The 20969-nt window shown below is 49.0% G+C and overlaps 1 protein-coding gene across 5 annotated transcripts in view; it reads left to right on the top strand.

Moving 5' to 3' along the window:
- Nucleotides 1-1467, top strand: part of EPS15L1 (epidermal growth factor receptor pathway substrate 15 like 1) — a 117141-nt gene extending 115674 nt beyond the window's left edge. For all 5 annotated transcript variants that reach the window (XM_054465873.2, XM_063658750.1, XM_063658749.1 and 2 more), the window contains one exon: nucleotides 864-1467. In XM_054465873.2, coding sequence (XP_054321848.1) covers nucleotides 864-1010 — 147 coding nt within the window. In that variant the 3' untranslated portion in view covers nucleotides 1011-1467. The remainder of the gene's footprint in view (nucleotides 1-863) is intronic.
- The last annotated feature ends 19502 nt before the right edge of the window (nucleotides 1468-20969 follow it).

The following is a 20969-nucleotide window of genomic DNA, read 5'->3' as shown; positions in this document are numbered from 1 at the left end:
TATTTTAACTGAACATTTTAGAAAAACCCCCCAAGGATAAAAACTTGACTAAATGGCAGTGTAAATGCCACAACTTTTGTCAGTGTTCTGGGAGAAATTGACCCTCAGACCCGGGTGCGGTGGCTCACGCCTGTAATCCCAGCACTTTGGGAGGCTGAGGCGGGTGGATCACAAGGTCAGGAGTTCGAGACCAGCCTAACCAACATGGTGAAACCCTGTCTCTACTAAACATACAAAAATTAGCCGGGCATGGTAGCGCATGCCTGTAATCCCAGCTACTCAGGAGGCTGAGGCAAGAGAATCCCTTGAACCCGGGAGGCGGAGGTTGCAGTGAGATGAAATCGTGCCACTGCACTCCAGCCTGGCGACAGAGCGAGACTCAAAAAAAAAAAAAAAAAAAGAAAAAGAAAAAGAAAATGACCCTCAGAGGGTCTCAGCGCTCTCTGGAGCATGGCCGAAGGTAGAAATACCGCATTCCCAGAGTGCAGAATTGACTGCACCGTGGGGCTTTAGAGCCATGCACGCTCGAACTTCTCCATCTTTGCACCTCTTGGCCACCAGCATCAAGGGCCCATCCTCACTTCTCTGCGTGGGGCAGGGTGGCTGTTTTTTTTGAGGCCCAGAGGTCACGGTTAAGGTCACACTGAATCACATGCATCCCGTCCGCTCTGCTTTCCAGATGGGCCTGAGACAGGATCGCACGCCCACTGGGCCCAGCCAAGACACACTTATCTCCTGTACATCGGACCCTCCGCTGGGCGGTGGGCAGGACCCTGCCCCCTCCCACTCATTCCCTACCTCCCTCCAGCTTGCAGGTCCCAGCCCCAGGGCCACATCACCCACTCTCCGTTTTTCCTTTGCAGTTTGGCAATGAGGAGCAGCAGCTGGCGTGGGCCAAGCGGGAGAGCGAGAAGGCGGAACAGGAGAGGCTGGCGCGGCTGCGGCGGCAGGAGCAGGAGGACCTGGAACTGGCCATCGCGCTCAGCAAGGCTGACATGCCTGCCGCCTAGGCGAGGGCCGTGTGTAGGCGGGACAGGGCACGGGCGGGTTCCAGAGAGGGGGACAGTGCAGATGTCTATATATACACACACACGCCGTCGCCACCGTACTCCGAGGACCGGGACTTGGGGGCTCGTTCAGGGTGAGCAGACTCAGCTGCAAGACCTGGAAAGGTCATCTCCTGGGGAAGCCCTTACAGAGGCCTTGGCCACCACTTCTGCAGGTCCGTCTCTGCACTGTGCCATCCCCCCCGGGGCTAACTGCCTCCCGCTGTTCCTCTGGGAAGGAACACACAGCGGTCAGTCGAGGAGAGGAAGCACCCAGGGCTTCCCCGCCTCCTCCCTACTCATAGCTGCAGACATCCCCGCCCGCCCTTCCACGCATCAGTCAGACACTCCCCCAGTGGTGTATGCACTCATTGTATAAAATGAAGTTTGAATGATTAATATAAAATATTTTAATACAAAACAAGAGAAGCTTCTTTAATCTCTGTAAACATTGTTTTCCCTGCATGGGTATCAGGAAGCAGATCAACCAGGTGGAACATTGCTCTTTAAATCTTAAGTTTTTACTTTTTTTTTTGTAATTTTTTTTTTTTTAAGAGATGAGATCTTGCCATGTTGCCCAGGCTGGTCTCAAACTCCTTGACTCAAACAATTCTCCTGTCTCAGCATCCCAAAGTGCTGGGATTACAGGCATGAGCCACTAAGCCCTGCCCATTGTTATGTTTTAACCAACTTTATTTTTTAGGACAGTTTTAAACCTGCAGAAAAATCACAAAGATACAAAGAGTTCCCAAAAGCCCCTTAGACAATTTATCCTTAAAAAAAATTTTTTTTTGAAACAGGGTCTGAGCTCTGTCACCCAGGGTGGAGTGCAGTGGTGTGATCTCAGCTCACTGCAACCTCCACTCCCCCGGGCTCAAGTGATCCTCCCAACCTCAGCTTCCCAAAGGGCTGGGATTACAGATGTGTGCCACTGTGCCTGGCCAGTTTTAAATTTGCAGAAAGATCGCAAAGAAAATACGAAGGGTTCCCATAAGCCCCTTACAGAGTTTACCTTATTTTTAACATCTTACATTACACATTACTTACATCCTAATTAATGAACCAATACGGATTCATTATTATTAACTAGAGTCCATACTTTATTCAGAATTGCTCTGTTTTTTTGGCCGGGTGCGGTGGCTCATGCCTGTAATTCCAGCACTTTGGGAGGCCGAGGTGCGGGGGGATCACCTGAAGTCAGGAGTTCGAGACCAGCCTGGCCAACATAGTGAAACCCTGTCTCTACTAAAAAAACACAAAAATTAGCCGGGCGTGGTGGTGCGCACCTGTAATCCCAGCTACTCGAGAGGCTGAAGCAGGAGAATCACTTGAAACTCAGGAGGTGGAGTTGCAGTGAGCCAATATCGTGCCATTGTACTCCAGCCCGGGCGACAAGAAAGACACCATCTAAAAAAAAAAATGCAGGTAGGGCGCGGTGGCTCACACCTGTAATCCCAGCCCTTTGGGAGGCCGAGGCAGGTGGATCATTTGAGGTCAGGAGTTGAAGACCAGCCTGGCCGACATGGTGAAACCCCGTCTCTACTAAAAATACAAAAAAAATAGCCGGTTGGTAGTGGAGCATGCCTGAAATCCCAGCTACTCGGGAGACTGACGCAGGAGGATCACTTGAACCTGGGAGATGGAGGTTGTGGTGAGCCAAGATCGCACCTTTGCACTCCAGTCTGGGCCACAGAGTAAGACCCTGTCAAAAAAAAAAAAAAGAAAAAAAAAAACCTCTGTTTTTCCCCCTAATGTCGTTTTTCTGTCCCAGGATCCCCCGTGACATTCAGCCCTTACCTCTCCTTAGAATTCTCTGGGCTGGGTGGAACCCCCATCTCTACTAAAAACACAAAAATTAGCTGGGTGCGGTGGCAGGCGCCTGTAATCCCAGCTACTCGGGAGGCTGAGGCAGGAGAATCGCTTGAACCCAGGAGGCAGAGGTTGCAGCGAGCTGAGATCACACCGCTGCACTCCAGCCTGGGTGACAGAGTGAGACTCTTGTCTCAAGGAAAAAAAAAAGAATTCTCTGGGCTGTGTGAGTTTCTCAAACGTTGTGTGTTTTTGATGACAGTTACAAGGAGAACTGGTCAGGTGCTTTGTAGAATGTCCCTCCACTGGGATTTGTCTGATGTTTTTCCCATGACTAGATGCGGAGCTGGACTTGGGGGAGGAAGACCACAGAGATGAAGTGTATTGACATCAAATCACATCAAAGATCCATGTCATCAACATGACTTAGAAGGCTGGTGTTGACCTGGATCCACTGGACATAGATTTATTTTTATTTATTATTTTATTTTATTTTGGGACAGAGTTTCACTCTTGTCACCCAAGCTGGAGTACAATGGTGTGATCTCAGCTCGCTGCAGCCTCCACCTCCCAAGTTCAAGCAATTCTCCTGTCTCAGCCTCCCGAGTAGCTGGAATTACAGGCATTAGGCAACATGCCTGGCTAATTTTTTGTATTTTTAGTAGAGATGGGGTTTTGCCATGTTGGCCAGGCTAGTCTCAAACTCCTGGCCTCGGGTAGATTTATTTTTAAAAAGCAGTTTTTCAACCTCAGATATTTTGTTACATAGACTCGTCTCAGGGCAGTAATTCATGAGATTGAAAATACAGGGCCGGGCGTGGTGGCTCACGCCTGTAATCCCAGCACTTTGGGAGGCCAAGGCGGGTGGATCAAGAGGTCAGGAGATCGAGACCATCTTGGCCAACACAGTGAAACCCCGTCTCTACTAAAAATACAAAAATTAGCTGGGCGTGGTAGTGGGCACCTGTAATCCCAGCTACTCGGGAGGCTGAGGCAGGAGAGTGGCTTGAACCCGGGAGGCAGAAGTTGCAATGAGCCGAGATCGTGCCACTGCACGCCAACCTGGTGACAGAGCAAGACTCTGTCTCAAAAAAAAAAAAAAAGGCCAGGAGCAGTGGCTCATGCCTGTAATCCCAGCACTTTGGGAGGCCGAGGTGGGAGGATAACTTGAGGCCAGGAATTCGAGACCAGCCTGGCCAACATGGTGAAACCCCATCTCTACTAAAAATACAAAAAATTAGCCGGGCGTGGTGACAGGCACCTGTAATCCCAGCTACTCAGGAGGCTGAGACAAGGAGGATCGCTTCAACCTGGGAGGCAGAGGTTGCAGTGAGCCAAGATCGTGCCACTGCACTCTAGCCTGGGCAACAGAGCGAGACTCCATCTCCAAAAATAAAAAAAGAAAATCCTCAGGAAAAGGAAGAGAAAAAATATTGGCCATCCATTAAGTGGAAGTGGATCATCATAAAGGTCGTCTTCCTCATCATCTTCCCATTGAGTAAGCTGAGGAGGAGGAGGAAGCCTTGGTCTTGGGGTGGCAGAGATGGAAGAAAATCCACATACAGGCAGGGCACAGTGGCTCATGCCTGTAATTCCAGCACTTCAGCAGGCTGAGGGGAGTGGATCACCTGAGGTCAGGAGTTCGAGACCAGCCTGGCCAACATGGTAAAACCCCGTCTCTACTAAAAATACAAACATTAGCTGGGCGTCGTGGCAGATGCCTGTAATCCTAGCTACTCGGGAGGCTGAGGCAGGAGAATCACTTGAACCTGGGAGGCGGAGGTTGCAGTGAGCTGAGATCGCACCACTGCACTCCAGCCTGGGCAATAAGAGCGAGACTCAGGCTCAAAACAAAGAAAATCCACATATGACTGAACCCACCCAGTTCAAACCTGTGTTGTTCAAGGGTCATCTATAAACCATAAACTGAAGTTTATGGTGGATTTGGGCGAACGTAGAGATTCCAAACCTTTGGTAATCCCCCTTTTCCAGGTTATAGACCCTCGAGGGGTCCCTGCAGTCCTGGAGACGAGGGTGTTGGGAGGGGACGTCTTCTTGGTGCCCATGGAAAGGGCCTGCATTGTGGATTGGGGCCTGGTGGGGCCTCGTGTTGCTTTGTAACCTCTGAGATGCCCCTAATCTTCTCTGCAAAAATGAGCAGCTTCCTTAAAGTGGTCATGGCCGGAGGCAATTCCCAAGACTTCCTTCCTCCTGCAGGAAAACCCCAGAGTGAATCTGAAGGTCCCATGCCGTGTGCTTCTGCCATGATAGATCCCGTTGGAGAAGGCGCTGAGTCACCTCTCTCCAGGGTAGTCACAGCTTTGGCACCATTTGAAGGAAGGTGAGACTCACACTCTATATTTGGTTTGGGACGTCACAATTTTCACAGCGATTCAACTTCCATTATCTTGTTGGAAACTCAAAGCAACCTTGTAGATGAAGAGGGTGGATGTTAGCCCATTTTCCTGATGGGAAAACTGAGACTCATTCCCTGCAGTCATTTGCCCAGAGCTCCGAAGCCAGCCAGGGGCGGAGGCTCGTTTTGCTGATTTGAGAAAAGAATTGAGGGTTTCTTAGAAAACTTGAGGGTTTCTAGTTTCTTGTTGTCTTCTGCTTATTTGCATATTCACCGTACCCAGAAGAGGCAGGTGATGGCTCTTGATATCTTAGAAATGGAAAACCAGGTATTGAATTAGGAGCTCTTACCCAGGGGATGGGACGTTTTTAGGGAAAGCAGTGCACCCCTGAATGCACATTTGCCGGTTTTTTGTTTTTGTTCGTTTTTTTTTTTTTCTTTTTTTTTTTTTTTGAATCAGTCTTGCTTTGTCGCCAGGCTGGAGTGCAGTGGCGTGATCTCAGCTCACTGCAACCTCTACCTCCCGGGTTCAAGTGATTCTCCTGCCTCAGCCTCCCAAGTAGCTGGGACTACAGGCACGCGCCACCATGCCTGGCTAATTTTTGTATTTTTATTAAAGATGGGGTTCCACCATGTTGGCTAGGATGGTCTCCATCTCTTGACCTCGTGATTTGCCCGCTTCAGCCTCCCAAAGTGCTGGGATTACAGGCATGAGCCACCGCACCCAGCCCTGGTTTGTTTTTTATTGTATGTGGGTTTGCAAAGTGTTCATAACTTTTTATTTCTTTTTTTTTCCCATTTTTTTAGCGATGAGGGTCTTGCTCTCTCACCCAGGCTGGAGTGCAGTGGTGCAATCATAGCCCACTGCAGCCTTGAACTCCTGGGCTCAAGTGATCCTCCTGCCTCAGCCTCCTGAGTAGCTGGCCACATCCGGCTAATTTTTTTTTTTTTTTTTTTTTTTTTTTTTTGAGATGGAGTCTCGCTCTGTCACCCAGTCTGGAGGGCAGTGGCGCGATCTCAGCTCACTACAAGCTCCGCTTCCTGGGTTCACGCCATTCTCCTGCCTCAGCCTCCTGAGTAGCTGGGACTACAGGCGCCTGCCACCACGCCTGGCTAATTTTTTTGTATTTTTAGTAGAGATGGGGTTTCACCGTGTTAGCCAGGATGGTCTCGATCTACTGACCTCTTGATCCGCCCTCCTCAGCCTCCCAAAGTGCTGGGATTACAGGCATGAGCCACCGTGCCCGGCCCTGGCTAATTTTTTTTTAATTTTATTTTTATTTTTATAGAAACAGGGTCTCACTATGTTGGCCAGGCTGATCTCCAACTCCTGGCCCCAAGTGACCCTCCCGCCTTGGCCTCCCAAAGTGCTGCTGCTTACAGGTGTGAGCCACTGTGCCCAGCCTCCATCTGATTTTTAAAAAGGTCCTCAGACCCCTTAAAAAGTTAGAAGCCAGTCTCAAATCCTGTTTCCTTCCTTCCCTGCTACACACACACACACACTCCCCTGCTGTGTAAATAATCAACATCAAATCCACAAATCCATCCCCTCTCCCATTGGCAGTCTCTTCCATGGCAAAGGACACTCACGCCCTTTCCTGAAGAGTAGAGTATCCAATTGGAACAAATGTATGATGAAAATTTCCAAACATAATAGTTGAAGAGAAAAGGACAGTAAACACCCCCACCCAGCGTCAACTGTCATCCCGATTTTCCACCTTTGCCGCATGGCTCTCTTCCTTTGCTCTGGAGAAGCACTTTAGAGCAAGTTGGAGTCAGGATGCCATTTCGCCCACATGCCCTGAAGCACACGTCACTGAGACGTGTGGTGACTGACTTGCTACGTATACTTCATGCCAAGGTCACGTCTGAGAAAATGAACAATGACCCCTCCTTCTAGCCATCAGATCTTTCAGATAAGAGGCAACTTTTGATTGTTTTTCAAATGGTTTCTTTCTCTCTTTTTTTTTTTTTTTTTTTTTTGAGATGGGGTCTTGCTCTTTCGCCAGGCTGGAGTGCAGTGGCGCGATCTCAGCTCACTGCAACCTCTGCCTCCTGGGTTCAGGCGATTCACCTGCCTCAGCCTCCCAAGTAGCTGGGATTACAGGCACCTGCCACCATGCCCGGCTAATTTTTTGTATTTTAGTTGAGACGGGGTTTCACCATGTTGGCCAAGACGGTCTCGATCTCCTGACCTCGTGATCTGCCTGCCTTGGCCTCCCAAAGTGCTGGGATTAGAGGCGTGAGCCACCGTGCCCTGCCTTTTTTTTCTTTTTTCTTTTTTTTTTTTAGACAGCGTCTCGCTCTTGTCACCCAGGCTGGAGTGCAGTGGCGCAATCTCCGCTCACTGTAACCTCTGCCTCCTGGGTTCAAGCGATTCTCCTGCCTCGGCCTCCCAAGTAGCTGGGATTACAGGCACCCGCCACCACGCCCGGCTAATTTTTATATTTTTAGTAGAGATGGGGTTTCACTGTGTTGGCCAGGCTGGTCTCGAACTCCCAACCTCAGGTGATCCATCCGCCTTGGCCTCCCAAAGTGCTGGGATTACAGACATGAGCCATCGCCCCAAGCCCTTTTTCAAGTAGTTTCGATCTAGGGTTGGTTGAATCAGCAGATACAGAAACCTCCAATACAGCAGGCAAGAGGCAACTTTTATTTTATTTTTATTTCTTTATTTTTAGAGAAAGGGCCTTACTCTGTCACCCAGGCTGAAGTGCAATGGTGCGATCATAGCTCACTGCATCTTCAGCCTCCTGGGTTCAAGTGATCCTCCCACCTCAGCCTCCCAAGTAGGTGGGACTACAGGTGTGCACCACCATGCCCGGGTAATTAAATTTTTTTTTTTAAGAGATGGGGTCTCACTGTGTTGCCCAGGCTGGTCTCAAACTCCTGGCCTAAAGCAGTCCTCCAGCCTCAGCCTCCCAAAGTGCTGGGATGACAGGCGTGAGCCGACACACCCATCCGAAAGAGGCAACTTTTTTTTTTTTCTTTTAGAGACAGTCTTGCTCTGTCAGCCAGCCTGGAGTGCAGTGGTGTGATCTCAGCTCACTGCAGCCTTCACATCCCGGGTACAAGCGATTCTCCTGCCTTAGCCTCTTGAGCTGGAACTACAGGCGCATACCACCATGCCCGGATAATTTCTGTATTTTTTGGTAGAGACGGAGTTTTGCCATATTGCCCAGGGTGGTCTCGAACTGCTGACCTTAGGTGATCCACCTGCTTCGGCCTCCCAAAGTGCTGGGATTACAGGCGTGAGCCACTACACCTGGTCGCAAGAGGCAACTTTTGACTGCAACCCCATTGTGTTTTGTCTCCCAGACTGTAAGGGGCCACGTCCCCTTTGTAGGTACCCTCTATCTTCTCCACATCCAACAACCCAGTTTGGACTGGTGTTCAACTGGAATTCAAGGGCCCACATTGCCCGGTCCAAGCCGTGTTTTGGAAAAGAATGACGAATGATCTACAGCCTCCTCTGAGTAAATGAAATCACATCTTCAAAGCCCATTTTATGTAAAAGGACATTCTCATCCTGGAACAGTTGTGGAAGGCTATTTTTAAAACTGTCAGGAAGCGTCTGGGAAACAAAGAAACTGCCTCTTGAAATAATGGAATCAATATTTCTGCCCCTTATCAGATCAAGTTCCTTTGAAACATGCTACTTTTTTTTTTTTAATAAAATTTTCCCCAAAGTTACTAGGACCTGTACAAATTGTATCATGAGCTGTTTTTGGAAAAATATAAAAGGAAATGGAAATACGATGGTTATCGCAAGCTTATTCCAAAGAGATGACGTGATGTGGGCTTGCCTGGGTAGAGTCATGTTTACGTTGAGTGGTCTTTATTTTTATTATATCATTATTATTATTATTATTTTGAGACAGTTTTGCTCTTGGTGCCTAGGCTGGGGTGCAATGGCATGATCTTGGCTCCCTGCAACCTCCACCTCCCAGGTTCAAGCAATTCTGCCTCAGCTCCTGGAGTAGCTGGAATTATAGGTGCCCACCACCATGCTGGGCTAATTTGGTTTATTTTTAGTAAAGATGGGGTTTTACCATGTTGGCCAGGCTGGTCTCAAACACCTGACCTCAGGTGATCTGCCCACCTCAGCCTCGCAAAGTGCTGGGATTGCAGGCATGAGCCACTGCGCCCAGCTGAGTGGGTCTTTAAATATCACTCCTTGATTTGCTTTCTGGTTTTGTTTTGTTTTGGGGACAGGATCTTGCTCTGTTGCCCAGGCTGGAGTGCAGTGGTGTGATCATAGCTCACTGCAGCCTTGACCTCCTGGGCTCAGGCCATCCTCCTACCTCAGCCTCCTGAGTAACTGGAACCACAGGCATGTGCCACCATGCCCAACTACTTTTTAAAAATTGGCCAGGCACGGTGGCTCACACCTGTAATCCCAGCATTTTGGGAAGCCGAGGCAGGTGAATCATGTGAGGTCAGGAGTTCAAGACCAGCCTGACCAACACGGTGAAACCCCTTCTCTACTGAAAATACAAAAAATTAGCCGGACATGGTGGTGGGTGCCTGTAGTCCCAGCTACTTGTGAGGCTGAGGCAGGAGAATCGCTTGAATCGGGAGGCGGAGTTTGCAGTGAGCCGAGATTGCACCACTGCACTCTAGCCTGGGCAACAGGGTGAGACTCTGCCTCAAAAAAAAAAAAAAAAAATTATTCATAGAGATGAGGTCTCTCTATGTTGCCCAGGCTGGTCTGGAACTCCTGGCCTCAAGCAATCCTCCTGCCTCAGCCCCCCAAAGTGCTGAGATTACAGGCGTGGCCACCGTGCCCAGCCTGATTTCCTTTCTGACTGACGTGCCAGGGTGCTCTCTATTCATGAGCTTGGACCTAACCTCTGTGCACCTCAGTTTTCTCATTTGGCCAAGGAGGTTGGACACCAGACAACCAGTGAAGACTTTTCTTTATTCCTTTTTCTTTCTTTTTTTTTTTTTTTTTTTTGAGGCAGAGTGTCACTCTGTTACCCAGTGGCACAGTCTCGGCTCACTGCAACCTCCGCCTCCCGGGTTCAAGTGATTCTCCTGCCTCAGCCTCCCAAGTAGCTGGGATTACAGGCACCTGCCACCATGCCTGGCTAATTTTTGTATTTTTGGTAGAGACGGGGTTTCACCACGTTGGCCAGGCTGGTCTCAAACTGCTGACCTCAAGTGTGATCTGCCTGCCTTAGCCTCCCAAAGTGCTGGGATTACAGGTGTGAGCCACTGCGCCCGGCCCAGTGAAGACCTTTCTAGCTCTAAAAGCCCTTAAGATGATTATTCAAGTCTCTAAAAAGACACATATTTTAGGATCTCAGATAATAAAAAAAGAAAAATTGAATAAACATTATCTTGTGAGCCTCATCTTTATTTAAAATATTTTGCTCACTCCTGATAACCTTAATTTCATAGTTAAGGGGGAAATCCTAGTTCAAATAACACTAATATACAGGCCGGGCACAGTGGCTCATGCCTGTAATCCCAGCACTTTGGGAGGCTGAGGCAGAAGGATCACTTGAGGCCAGGAGTTCGAGGCTGAGGTGAGCTACGATGACACCACTGCTCTCCAGCCTGGGCGACAGAGCAAGACACCAACTCTAAAAACAACAAAAACTCCCCTAATATAATGTCTCAATAATATATCAACAATGTGTAATTATAGCAATATGTTATATATCAATAATATATCTCTTATAAACTTTTAAAACACCACTGCAAGAAACACTAGTTTAATAAATGAGCAATTCTGTGACTTTCCATTGTTATTCCTATATTAACCTTCACTTGGGAGAGAGGACGCTTTCTGAGGCCAGAAACAAGGACTTTGAGATCCTGATCTGTGATGAACATTATTTCTTCGTACTAAGGACAAAGGGCAGAATTTCCACTACGAGAGCCAAAAAAGACTCAAGACAAGATGTAGCAATTGTTCAACTATAAACACACTTTTTAAAGGAAATGAGGATCCTAGTTCTAAGAGAACAATATGGTGGACCAGAACCCTGGTTTCTTTTCCGGTTCTAGATCCTGGAGCAAGATACTTGTGACTTCTCTTCCACTAAGGTAGACTAGAGAAGACATTGAAGCCGTGGAGAGGCAACACACATCTTGGAAAAGGCACAGCCTTGAGTCAGAGTTGGTGTGAAGACAACTTCACCCCTGGAGAGTGTGACCTTGGGTTGCTCGAATCACTACTTGGAGTCCCCATTTTTCTTCATCTATAAAATAGAGGTCATTGGCTGGGCACGGTGGCTCATGCCTGTAATCCCAGCACTGTGGGAGGCCGAGGCAGGTGGATCACCTGAGGTCAGGAGTTCGAGACCAGGCTGGCCAACATAGTGAAATCCTGTCTCTACTAAAAATACAAAAATTAGCTGGGTGTGGTGGTGGGTGCCTGTAATCCCAGTTACTCAGGAGGCTGAGGTGGGAGAATTGCTTGAACCTGGGAGGCGGAAGCTGCAGTGAGCTGAGATCGCACCACTGCACTCCAGCCTGGTCAAGACAGACTGAGACTCCGTCTCAAAAAAAAAAAAAAAAAAAAAAAAAAAATGGAGGTATAACAGCTATCCCTCAGGGCATATCCTAGATGCTTAAGTAAAGTAGTAGAAACAGTAGTAGTGGTTTTGTTTTGTTTTGTTTTGTTTTGTTTTTTTGAGATGGACTTTCACTCTGTTGCCCAGGCTGGATTGCAGTGGCGTGATCTCGGCTCACTGCAAGCTCCGCCTCCTGGGTTCACGCTGTTCTCCTGCCTCAGCCTCCTGAGTAGCTGGGACTACAAGTGCCTGCCACCATGCCCGGTTAATTTTTTGTATTTTTAGTAGAGATGGGGTTTCACCATGTTAGCCAGGATGGTCTCGAGCTCCTGACCTCATGATCCACCTGCCTCGGCCTCCCAAAGTGCTGAGATTACAGGCGTGAGCCACCACGCCTGGAGGGGTTTTTTTTTTTTAATTAAAAATTTTTAATTATGGCCAAACTCAGTGGCTCACACCTGTAATCCTAGCACTTTGGGTGGCCTAGGCGGGAGGGTCACTTGAGGCCAGAAGTTTGAGACCAGCCTGGCCAATCTGGAGAAACCCTGTCTCTACTAAAAATACAAGAATTAGTGGGGCATGGTGGCACACACCTGTAATCCCAGCTGCTTGGGAGGCTGAGGCACAAAAATCACTTGAACCTGGGAGGTGGAGGTTGCAGTGAGCAAAGATTGTGCCACTGCGCTCCAGCCTGGGTGACAGAGCAAGACTCTGTCTCAAAAAAAAAAAAAAAAATTAATTATGATAAAAAAACATGAAACTTACCATTTTAACCACTTAAAAATTTATTCGGCTGGGCGCGGTGGCTCACACCTGTAATCCCAGCACTTTGGGAGGCCGAGGCGGGCGGATCACGAGGTCAGGAGATCAAGACCATCCTGGCTAACACGGTGAAACACCATCTCTACTAAAAATACAAAAAATTAGCCTAGCATGGTGGCGGGCTCCTGTAGTCCCAGCTACTTGGGAGTCTGAGGCAGGGGAATGGTGTGAACGCGGGCAGCGGAGCTTGCAGTGAGCCAAGATCGCACCACTGCACTCCAGCCTGGGCGAAAAAGCAAGACTCTGTCTCAGAAAAAATATATACATATTAATTTATTTTATTTTATGTATGTATTTATTTATTGAGACAGGGTCTCGCTCTGTTGCCCAGGCTGGAGTGCAGTGGTGCGATCTCGGCTCACTGCAGCCTTCACACCCCAGGCTCAAGTGATCCTCCCATTTCAGCCTTCTGAATAGCTGGGGCTATAGGCACGCAGCACCATGCCTGGCTAATTTTTGTATGTTTTCTAGAGATAGAGTCTCACTACATTGTGCAGGCTGGTCACAAACTCCTGAGCTCAAGGGATCCTCCCAAAGTGTTGGGGTTACAGGTGTGAGCCATCGTACCTGGCCTAAATTTATTTTTAATTTATAAAAATTTTTATTCATTTTTTATTTTTTTAGAGACAGGGCGTCACTATGTTGCCTGGGCTGGATTCAAATTCCTAGGCTCAAGCAATCCTCCCGCCTCGGCCTCTGGGGTAACTGGGACTACAGGTGCATGCCACCGCGTCCAGCTCCACTTTAACCACTTTTTTTTTTTAAAAAAAACCACTTTTAAGTGCGTGGTTCAGCAATGTGAAATATATTCACGCCATTCTGCAACAGATCTCTAGAACTTTTTCATTTTGCGAAATTGACACTCTGTACCCATTGAGCAATTCCCCATAACCCCACTTCCGCCTCCCAGCCAGTGGTACTGGTTTTTGTTATTATTCATTCAGATGGGTATTATTCTTATTATTTTAGATGGAGTCTCACTCTGTCACCTGGGCTGTAGTGCAGTGGCACGATCTCAGCTCACTGTAACCTCCGCCTCCCGGGTTCAAGCAATTCTCCTGCCTCAGCCTCCCGAGTAGCTGGGATTACAGGTGCCCGCCACTATGCCCAGCTAATTTTTTTGTATTTTTAGTAGAGACGGGCTTTCACTATGTTGGCCAGGCTGGTCTCGAACTCCTGACCTCGTGATTTGTCCGCTTCGGCCTCCCAAAGTGCTGGGATTACAGGCTTGAGCCACCGCACCCGGCCCAGATGGGTATTATTAAAGCTATGGTTACTATCCAGGGATTGCTTTGAGCTTTTGGAGCAGGGCCTGTATATTCTAGCTCTACTACCCAAGAACCGACTGAGGGGCAGTTCTGTCTGTATTAACTAAGCTACTACATTATTCCTCATTATAGGAATGGAATCTCGTTGTAAAGGAAACTGGTGTGGTGGAGGGGAAGTCCCAGCCCTGCGTCTCCATTCCGTGCCATTGTACGAAGGTCATGGGAGACAAGGGGGCTCGAGTGTCCTGGGTGCCTTCTATGGACCAAGCACTTTCTCGACCACCATTCAGGTGGTCACATCCAAGACCAAGATGTTCACTTGAATTCAGAGGCTTGGCCAGGGGACTTTCCATTTGATGGGGACAGATGCCATTGCCTCTCTGTGGCACTGCCTGGCTGCATCACGAGCTTCTCTCTGCTTTGACAGTGGTTATTTTTATAGCTGACAATGAGACTTACTGGAAATGGTTTGGCACTCATGCGTAGAAAGCGCCTGTATTTAAATTTGAGGAGTCCGAGTGCCTGGGCCCTGGAAGATGGGCGGTTCTTCAGGCCCTTGGCCAAGACCTTTAAGCCATAGAGCAGATCCCTTCCAGCCCAGGAAAAATTCCAGAGATTCTCAGACTTTCTGAGGACTGGTTCTCTCAGAGCATCCGTTTGAAGCCTTGGAACTGTCATCCTTTCTCTCGTCTCAGGGCCTTCCAGCCCTCACGGCTCACCCCAGTCCATTCATGTTACGCAGCAGAGCTCTTGTCAGCTTGTAAAACTGAAACTCTGCCCCCACTAAATACTCATTCCCCATTTCCTCCTCCCCCAGCCCCTTGCACCCACCATTCTACTTCCTCTCTCTATGAATCTGATGCATGGACTCATACAGTATTTCTCTTTTTGTGTCTGGCGTATTTCACTTAGGATAATTCCTGTTGGAGCGTTGGAGCATGTATGTGTCAGAATCTTTCTTTTTCTTGTCTTTTTTTTTTGAATGGTAGTCTTGCACTGCTGCCCAGGCTGGAGTGTAATGGCGTGATCTCGGCTCACTGCCACCTCCGCCTCCTGGGTTCAAACAATTCTCCTGCCTCAGCCTCCCGAGTAGCTGGGATTACAGGCACGCACCACCACGCCCAGCTAATTTTTGTATTTTTAGTATAGACTGGGTTTCACCATGTTGGCCAGGCTGGTTTCGAACTCCTGACCCCCGGTGATCTGCCCCACCTCGGCCTCCCAAAGTGTTGGGATTACAGGCGTGAGCCACCGCGCCCGGCCCTATAATCTCTTTCTTTTTAAAAACTGAATAATATTCCATTGTCTGGATAGATGGATAGACCACATTTTGTTTATCCATTCATTCATCAATGGATACTTGGTCCAAACTTTATGTTATATTGACAAAGTAATTGTATTAAAAATAGTAATGTGGCTGTGGATGGTGGCTCATGCCTATAATCCCAGCATTTTAAGAGGCCAAGGTGGGTGGATCACTTGAGGTCAGGCATTTGAGACCCTTCTGGCCAACATAGTGAAACCCCGTCTCTACTAAAAATACAAAAATTAGCTGGGAGTGGTGGCGGGCGCCTGTAATTCCAGCTGCTCGGGAGTCCGAGGCAGGAGAATCACTTGAACCCGGGAGGCGGAAGTTGCAGTGAGCTGAGATTGCACCACTGCACTCCAGCCTGGGCGACAGAGCAAGACTCCGTCTGAAAAAAAAAGTAACGTTTTACAACAGAAGCAACTTATTCTCAATTGCTTTTTTTAAATCTTAAAATTGAGCTGAAATTCACATAACCTAAAACTAACCATTAAGTGTACAATGTAGTGGCATTTAGTGCATTCACAATGTTGTGCAACCATCACCTCTGTCTAATTCCAGAACATTTGCATCCTCCAAGAGGAGACCCTGTCCCCATCAGCAGCCACTCCCCATTCCCTTCCCCCAGCCCCTGGCAGCCACTCATCTGCGTCCTGTCTCTATGGATTTGCCTGTTCTGGGCATTTTGTATCAGTGGAATCTCACACTATGTGGGCTTTTGCGTCTGGCTTCTCTCACTCAGAATGTTTTGGGGGCTCATCCACACTGTAGCATGGATCAGTGCTTCATTCCTTTTCATGGCTGAATAATATTCCATTGTATGTATGGATCACAGTTTTCTTATTCATTCTCTAATGGACACTTGGGTTGTTTCTACTTTTTGGCTGTTATGAATAGTGCTTTGATGAACATCCCAATTGTTTTTTGAGACTGTCTCACTCTGTCGCCCAGCAGGTTGGAGTGCAGTGGAGCAATATTAGCTCACTGCAGCCTCTGCCTCCCGGGTTCAAGTGATCCTCCCGCCTCAGCCTCCCGAGTAGCTGGGATTACAGGTGCACTCCACCATGCCTGGCTAATTTTTGTTGGCCAGGCTGGTCTGGAAGTCCTGGGCTCAAGTGATCTGCCCGCCTTGGCCTCCCAGAGTGCTGGGATTACAGGCATGAGCCACTCACTGCTCTGGGCCCCCAGTTGTTTCTTAAGCAAGCAAACAACAATAAAAGTTAATTGCCAAAACTTTTCCTCCAGGCAACAACCTTTCAGGGACCTCTCCCACTTAAAAAAGCACCAAAGGAGATGTACATTTACATTTGAGAAAGGCCCAGTTTAAGGTCAGGTTGTGGGCAGACACCCTCCCTCCGCCCGTGCTGAAGTTAGCTCCTGGTTAGCTCCTGGTGGGGCAGTTGCTGATGACATCAGGATTCTCCAAAACCATGGAATTTCTCCACCCCCAACCTGCCTCCCAGAGACCAGCAGAATTAAGTAGAATGAATGGGCTTGTTTCCTTGGATTTTCTCTCTCTCTCTCTCTCTCATTTATTTATTTAGAGACAGGGTCTCTCTCTGTTGCCCAGGCTGAAGTGCAGTGGCATGATCTTAACTCACTGCAACGTCCACCTCCCAGCTTCCCCAGTAGCTGGTACTATAGGCATGCACCACCACACCCGGCTAATTTTTTTTTAAATTAGAGACAGGGTTTCGCCATGTTGGCCAGGCTGGTTTCAAAATCCTGACCTCAGGTGATCTGCCCGCCTTGGCCTCCCAAAGTGCTGGGATTACAGGCATGAGCCACCGCACCCAGCCTAGAAATTATGTTTAGATTAATTTATTATTAGGCCAGGCACAGTGGCTCATGCTTGTAATCTCAGCACTTTGGAAGGCCGAGGCGGGTGGATCACCTGAGGTCAGGAGTTCAGTAAATTATTATTATTATTATTATTTTTTTTTTTTTTAAGGACAAGGTCTTGCTCTGTTGCCCAGCCTGGAGTGCAACGGTGCAATCATAGCTCATTGCTGTCTTGACCTCCTGGCCTCTAGGGATCCTTCTGCCTCAGCCTCCTAAGTAGCTGGGACTACGGGTGCACATCACCATGCCCAGCACTGTCTCCCTGTCTCTTACTAATGGGCACCATTCCTTCACTGAGCACCTACTATGTGCCAGGCATAGCCCAGATTCCATCCATTAGAGATAGAGCCCGTCCAAGATAGCTGCTAAGAACCCAGCTCTACAGAGGAGGAAAGAGGCTGAGAGCCGCCTTCCCGTGCCTGAGGTTGACAGTGGTGACATGAGGAACTGAGCTTAGATTTGTCCAGGGCCCCTGGCCAGTGCCTCCCGAGTCACTGAGAGCTCAGATCCAAGCATCAGGGAATAGCAGCCCCACCAGCAATTCTTGTACAGATGCAGCGAGGGAGGTTGGTGGGAACGGCCTCCAACTTCTGAGATGAGAAACCCTTCCTTCGACAAATCTCTGTATGACTCAAAACGAGCTCCCGGCAAGGTGGCCCGAGTCACCACCAGGGCGCATTGAGGAAATGAGATGTCAGGATGTGTTTGCGGTTTGGGGTTCAACGGAAACACACCAGGAATGTGGAGAATTCTGCCCCAAGAGCCAGGATCGGTGCCTCTGAGTTACATCAAAGCCAAGAGGAGTGGGATGGGGCTGGCCAGACTTCTGATTCCTGAGTTTTTTCCCTGGAAAAAACTCATAGCTCCGAGGCTGCCGACGAGGGCTTGGCTGTGAAGTGTGTCTCTTGATCTTGGGACAGTCCCCAGAAAGGCCAACCTGGGGTCAAGGTTGAAAGCGGAGGGCAATTCAGGAGGCAGCCTGCGGAGTTACAGCAGCCTGCTGAGTGGCGCCTGGCATTCGGTGGGCGAGGCGCTATTTCCTGAATGGCTGTGTCCATTTAGAGCCACGTGTCTCGGAGAGTGGCCCACGAATGGATGCACGGCCGAGCCAGAGTGCCTGCTCGCGTGCCAGCTCCCGGACCCTGCCAGAGGGCCCCCAGTTGGGATTCTACCCACTCGAGAGGATGCGGGTGGAGGGAGGCTGAGCACCCAGCACGGTGGCAGGAAACAGCGCTCTCGGTTTACTTTTCTCACCAGCCCTGGTGGGAGGGAGCTGTGGCTCAGAGAGGGCCAGGCGTGCGCCCAGGGCCATGGCCAGGGGCAAGGGGCAGAGGTAGGGGCAGCCAGGGCTGAGGGACTCTGAATCCTGTCTACACTGCACACTACGTGCTCTACCCAGCATCTCCAGGCAGCCAGGGCCAGTGGATCCAAGTCCCTGTCTACACTACACGCTGCACACTCTACCCAGCATCATCTTGGTGTTGGGGCCAGAAATTCTGTCATCCCTGGAAGCCTTGGATTTTGTGTGTTGCTCTCTGTGACTATGACAGGGGAGTAAAACCACTGTCCCCTTCACCGTCCTGACCCCTTGTCAACCAGGTCCCCCGAGGCTTTCAGCACCCCTCTCTGCTGCTGCCCAGCCTAGTGGGAAGGAGGAGCCAGCCACAGATCTGGTGCTCCCACCCTGTGAGGTCCAAGCTGGCACAGGGCAGGCTGGGGTGCTTCTATGGGAATCAGGGCAGGCTTCCCAGTGGAGGTGATGCCGGAGCCAGGCCTTGGGGGGCGGACTGGCATCTGCCCCACGGACACACAAGAAGGACTTTTTGCCATAAGGAACAGCCTGTGCAAAGATGTGGGATTGGGGAAGCGTCACAGGAGTTGGAGGACCTGGAGATGTGGATGGGAGAAGGGGATGCTGTTGTGGGAGGGGTCCTGACTAAAGCTGGGGACACGTGGCAGCCCCCCAGAAGCAGACCTCCAGTGGAGTCCCCACTGGCAGCCTTGAAGCTGTGGGGAGCAGCCACTCTCGGTGTTCCCCACAGTGATCTTGGGGGAATCATCCACTCTAGAAGCCACGAGCCCACAGGAGCCCTCGGAACTCACTAGGGCAACGTCCAGAAGAGCCCATGCACATCTCATATCTGCAGAGAGAGCCCCAGGTGCACTGAGTCCCTGCACAAAGCCGGACTGGTCCCCACTCAGGAGCTCAGGCCCCTAAAGGACCTTCCCACTGCTAGAATTTTCTTTTTGGTCTTTATTTTATTTTATTTTATTTTATTTTTTTTGAGGTAGAGTGTCACTTTTTCGCCCAGGCTGGAGTGCAATGGTGCGATCTCAGCTCACTGCAACCTCCGCCTCCCAGGTTCAAGCAATTCTCCTACCTCAGCCTCCTGAGTAGCTGGGATTACAGGTGCCTGCCACCATGCCCAGCTAGTTTGTTTTGTGTGTGTGTGTTTTGTTTTTTTTGTGTTTTTTTTTTTGTATTTTTAGTAGAGATGGGGTTTCACCATGTTGGCCAGGCTGGTCTCGAACTCCAGACCTCAGGTGATTCACCTGCCTCAGCCTCCCAAAGTGCTGGGATTACAGGTGTAAGCCACTACACATGGCCTTTTTCTTTTTTCCTTTTCTTTTCTTTGTTTTTGAGACAGGGTCTCACTCTGTTGCCCAGGCTGGAGTGCAGTGATGCGATCACGGCTCACTGCAGCCTCCACCTCCCTGGCTCAAGTGATCCTCCCACCTCAGCCTCCTGAGTATCTAGGATTACAGGCGCATGCCACCAGGCCCGGCTGATTTTTTTGTATTTTTTCTATGGATGGGGGGTCTCACCATGTGGCCCAGGCTGGTCTCAAATGCTAGCATTTTCTGATGAATCTTAGAGAAGGTCCTCCTTGTCTTTACAAGTGCGTTCTTGAATTTCCACATATTTCTTAAGTTTGCCAAATTCCTCTCTGTTTCTTATTTCTCACTTCATTCCACTGTGGTCAGAGGACATACTTTATAGAATTGCGATCCTTTTCAATACATTGGATTTCTTCTTTGGCCTCTCCCAGGGAATGTTTCTTGCACCCTCGAGAAGAAAGTGTGTCCTGCTGTTGTGGAGTGTCCTATAGCTGCTTGTTAGGTCTCATGGATTTATAAACTCCCCATGTTTAAAAAAAAGGAGGGGGGATGGCGGGGAGAGAAAAAACAAAATGTCTTGCAATGACAAACCATTGACAAAATGTCAATTTTGTGGCAATTGACAAAATGTCAATGCAATGTTCTGTTTACATCGTTCTAGATTATATTATTTATTTACTTATTTTGAGACAGGGTCTCACTCTGTCGCCCAGTCTGGAGTGCAGTGGCGTGATCGTGGCTCATTGCAACCTCCACCTCCTGGGTTCAAGTGATTGTCATACCTCAGCCACCCGAGTAGCTGGGACTATACCTGCATACCACTGCGCCCGGCTTAATTTTTTTTTTTTTTTTTTTTTAATAGAGACAGGGTTTCACCATGTTGGCCAGGCTGGTCTCGAACTCCTGGCCTCAAGCGATCTGCTCGTCTTGGTCTCCCAAAGTGCTAGAATTACAGGCATGAGCTACCTTGCTTTTTTTATTAAATTAAATTAAATTAATTTTTATAAAATTTATAATTTTATAATAAATTATAAAAATTATTTATTTATTAGAGACAGGGTCTTGCTCTGTCACCCATATCAGAGTGCAGTGGCACAATCATAGCTCACTGCAGCCTCAAACTCCTGGGCCCAAGTGATCTTCCCACCTCAGCCTCCTGAGTAGTTGGGACTATAGATGCATGCTACCACACCTGGCTAATTTTTTTTTTTAAGAGATGGGGTCTTGCTATGTTCCCCAGGCTGGTCCAAACTCCCGGCCTCAAGTGATCCTCCCACCTCAGCCTCCCAAAGTGCTGGGATTACAGGTATGAGCCAGCACACCTGGCTGTTCTAGGTTAAAACGGGGTCAAATCCTGGCAAGCCACATCCCTGGCAG

The sequence above is a fragment of the Pongo pygmaeus genome, chromosome 20, assembly GCF_028885625.2.
Source record: "Pongo pygmaeus isolate AG05252 chromosome 20, NHGRI_mPonPyg2-v2.0_pri, whole genome shotgun sequence".
Lineage (NCBI taxonomy): Eukaryota > Metazoa > Chordata > Mammalia > Primates > Hominidae > Pongo > Pongo pygmaeus.
This window is presented reverse-complemented; position numbering and strand designations above follow the sequence as displayed.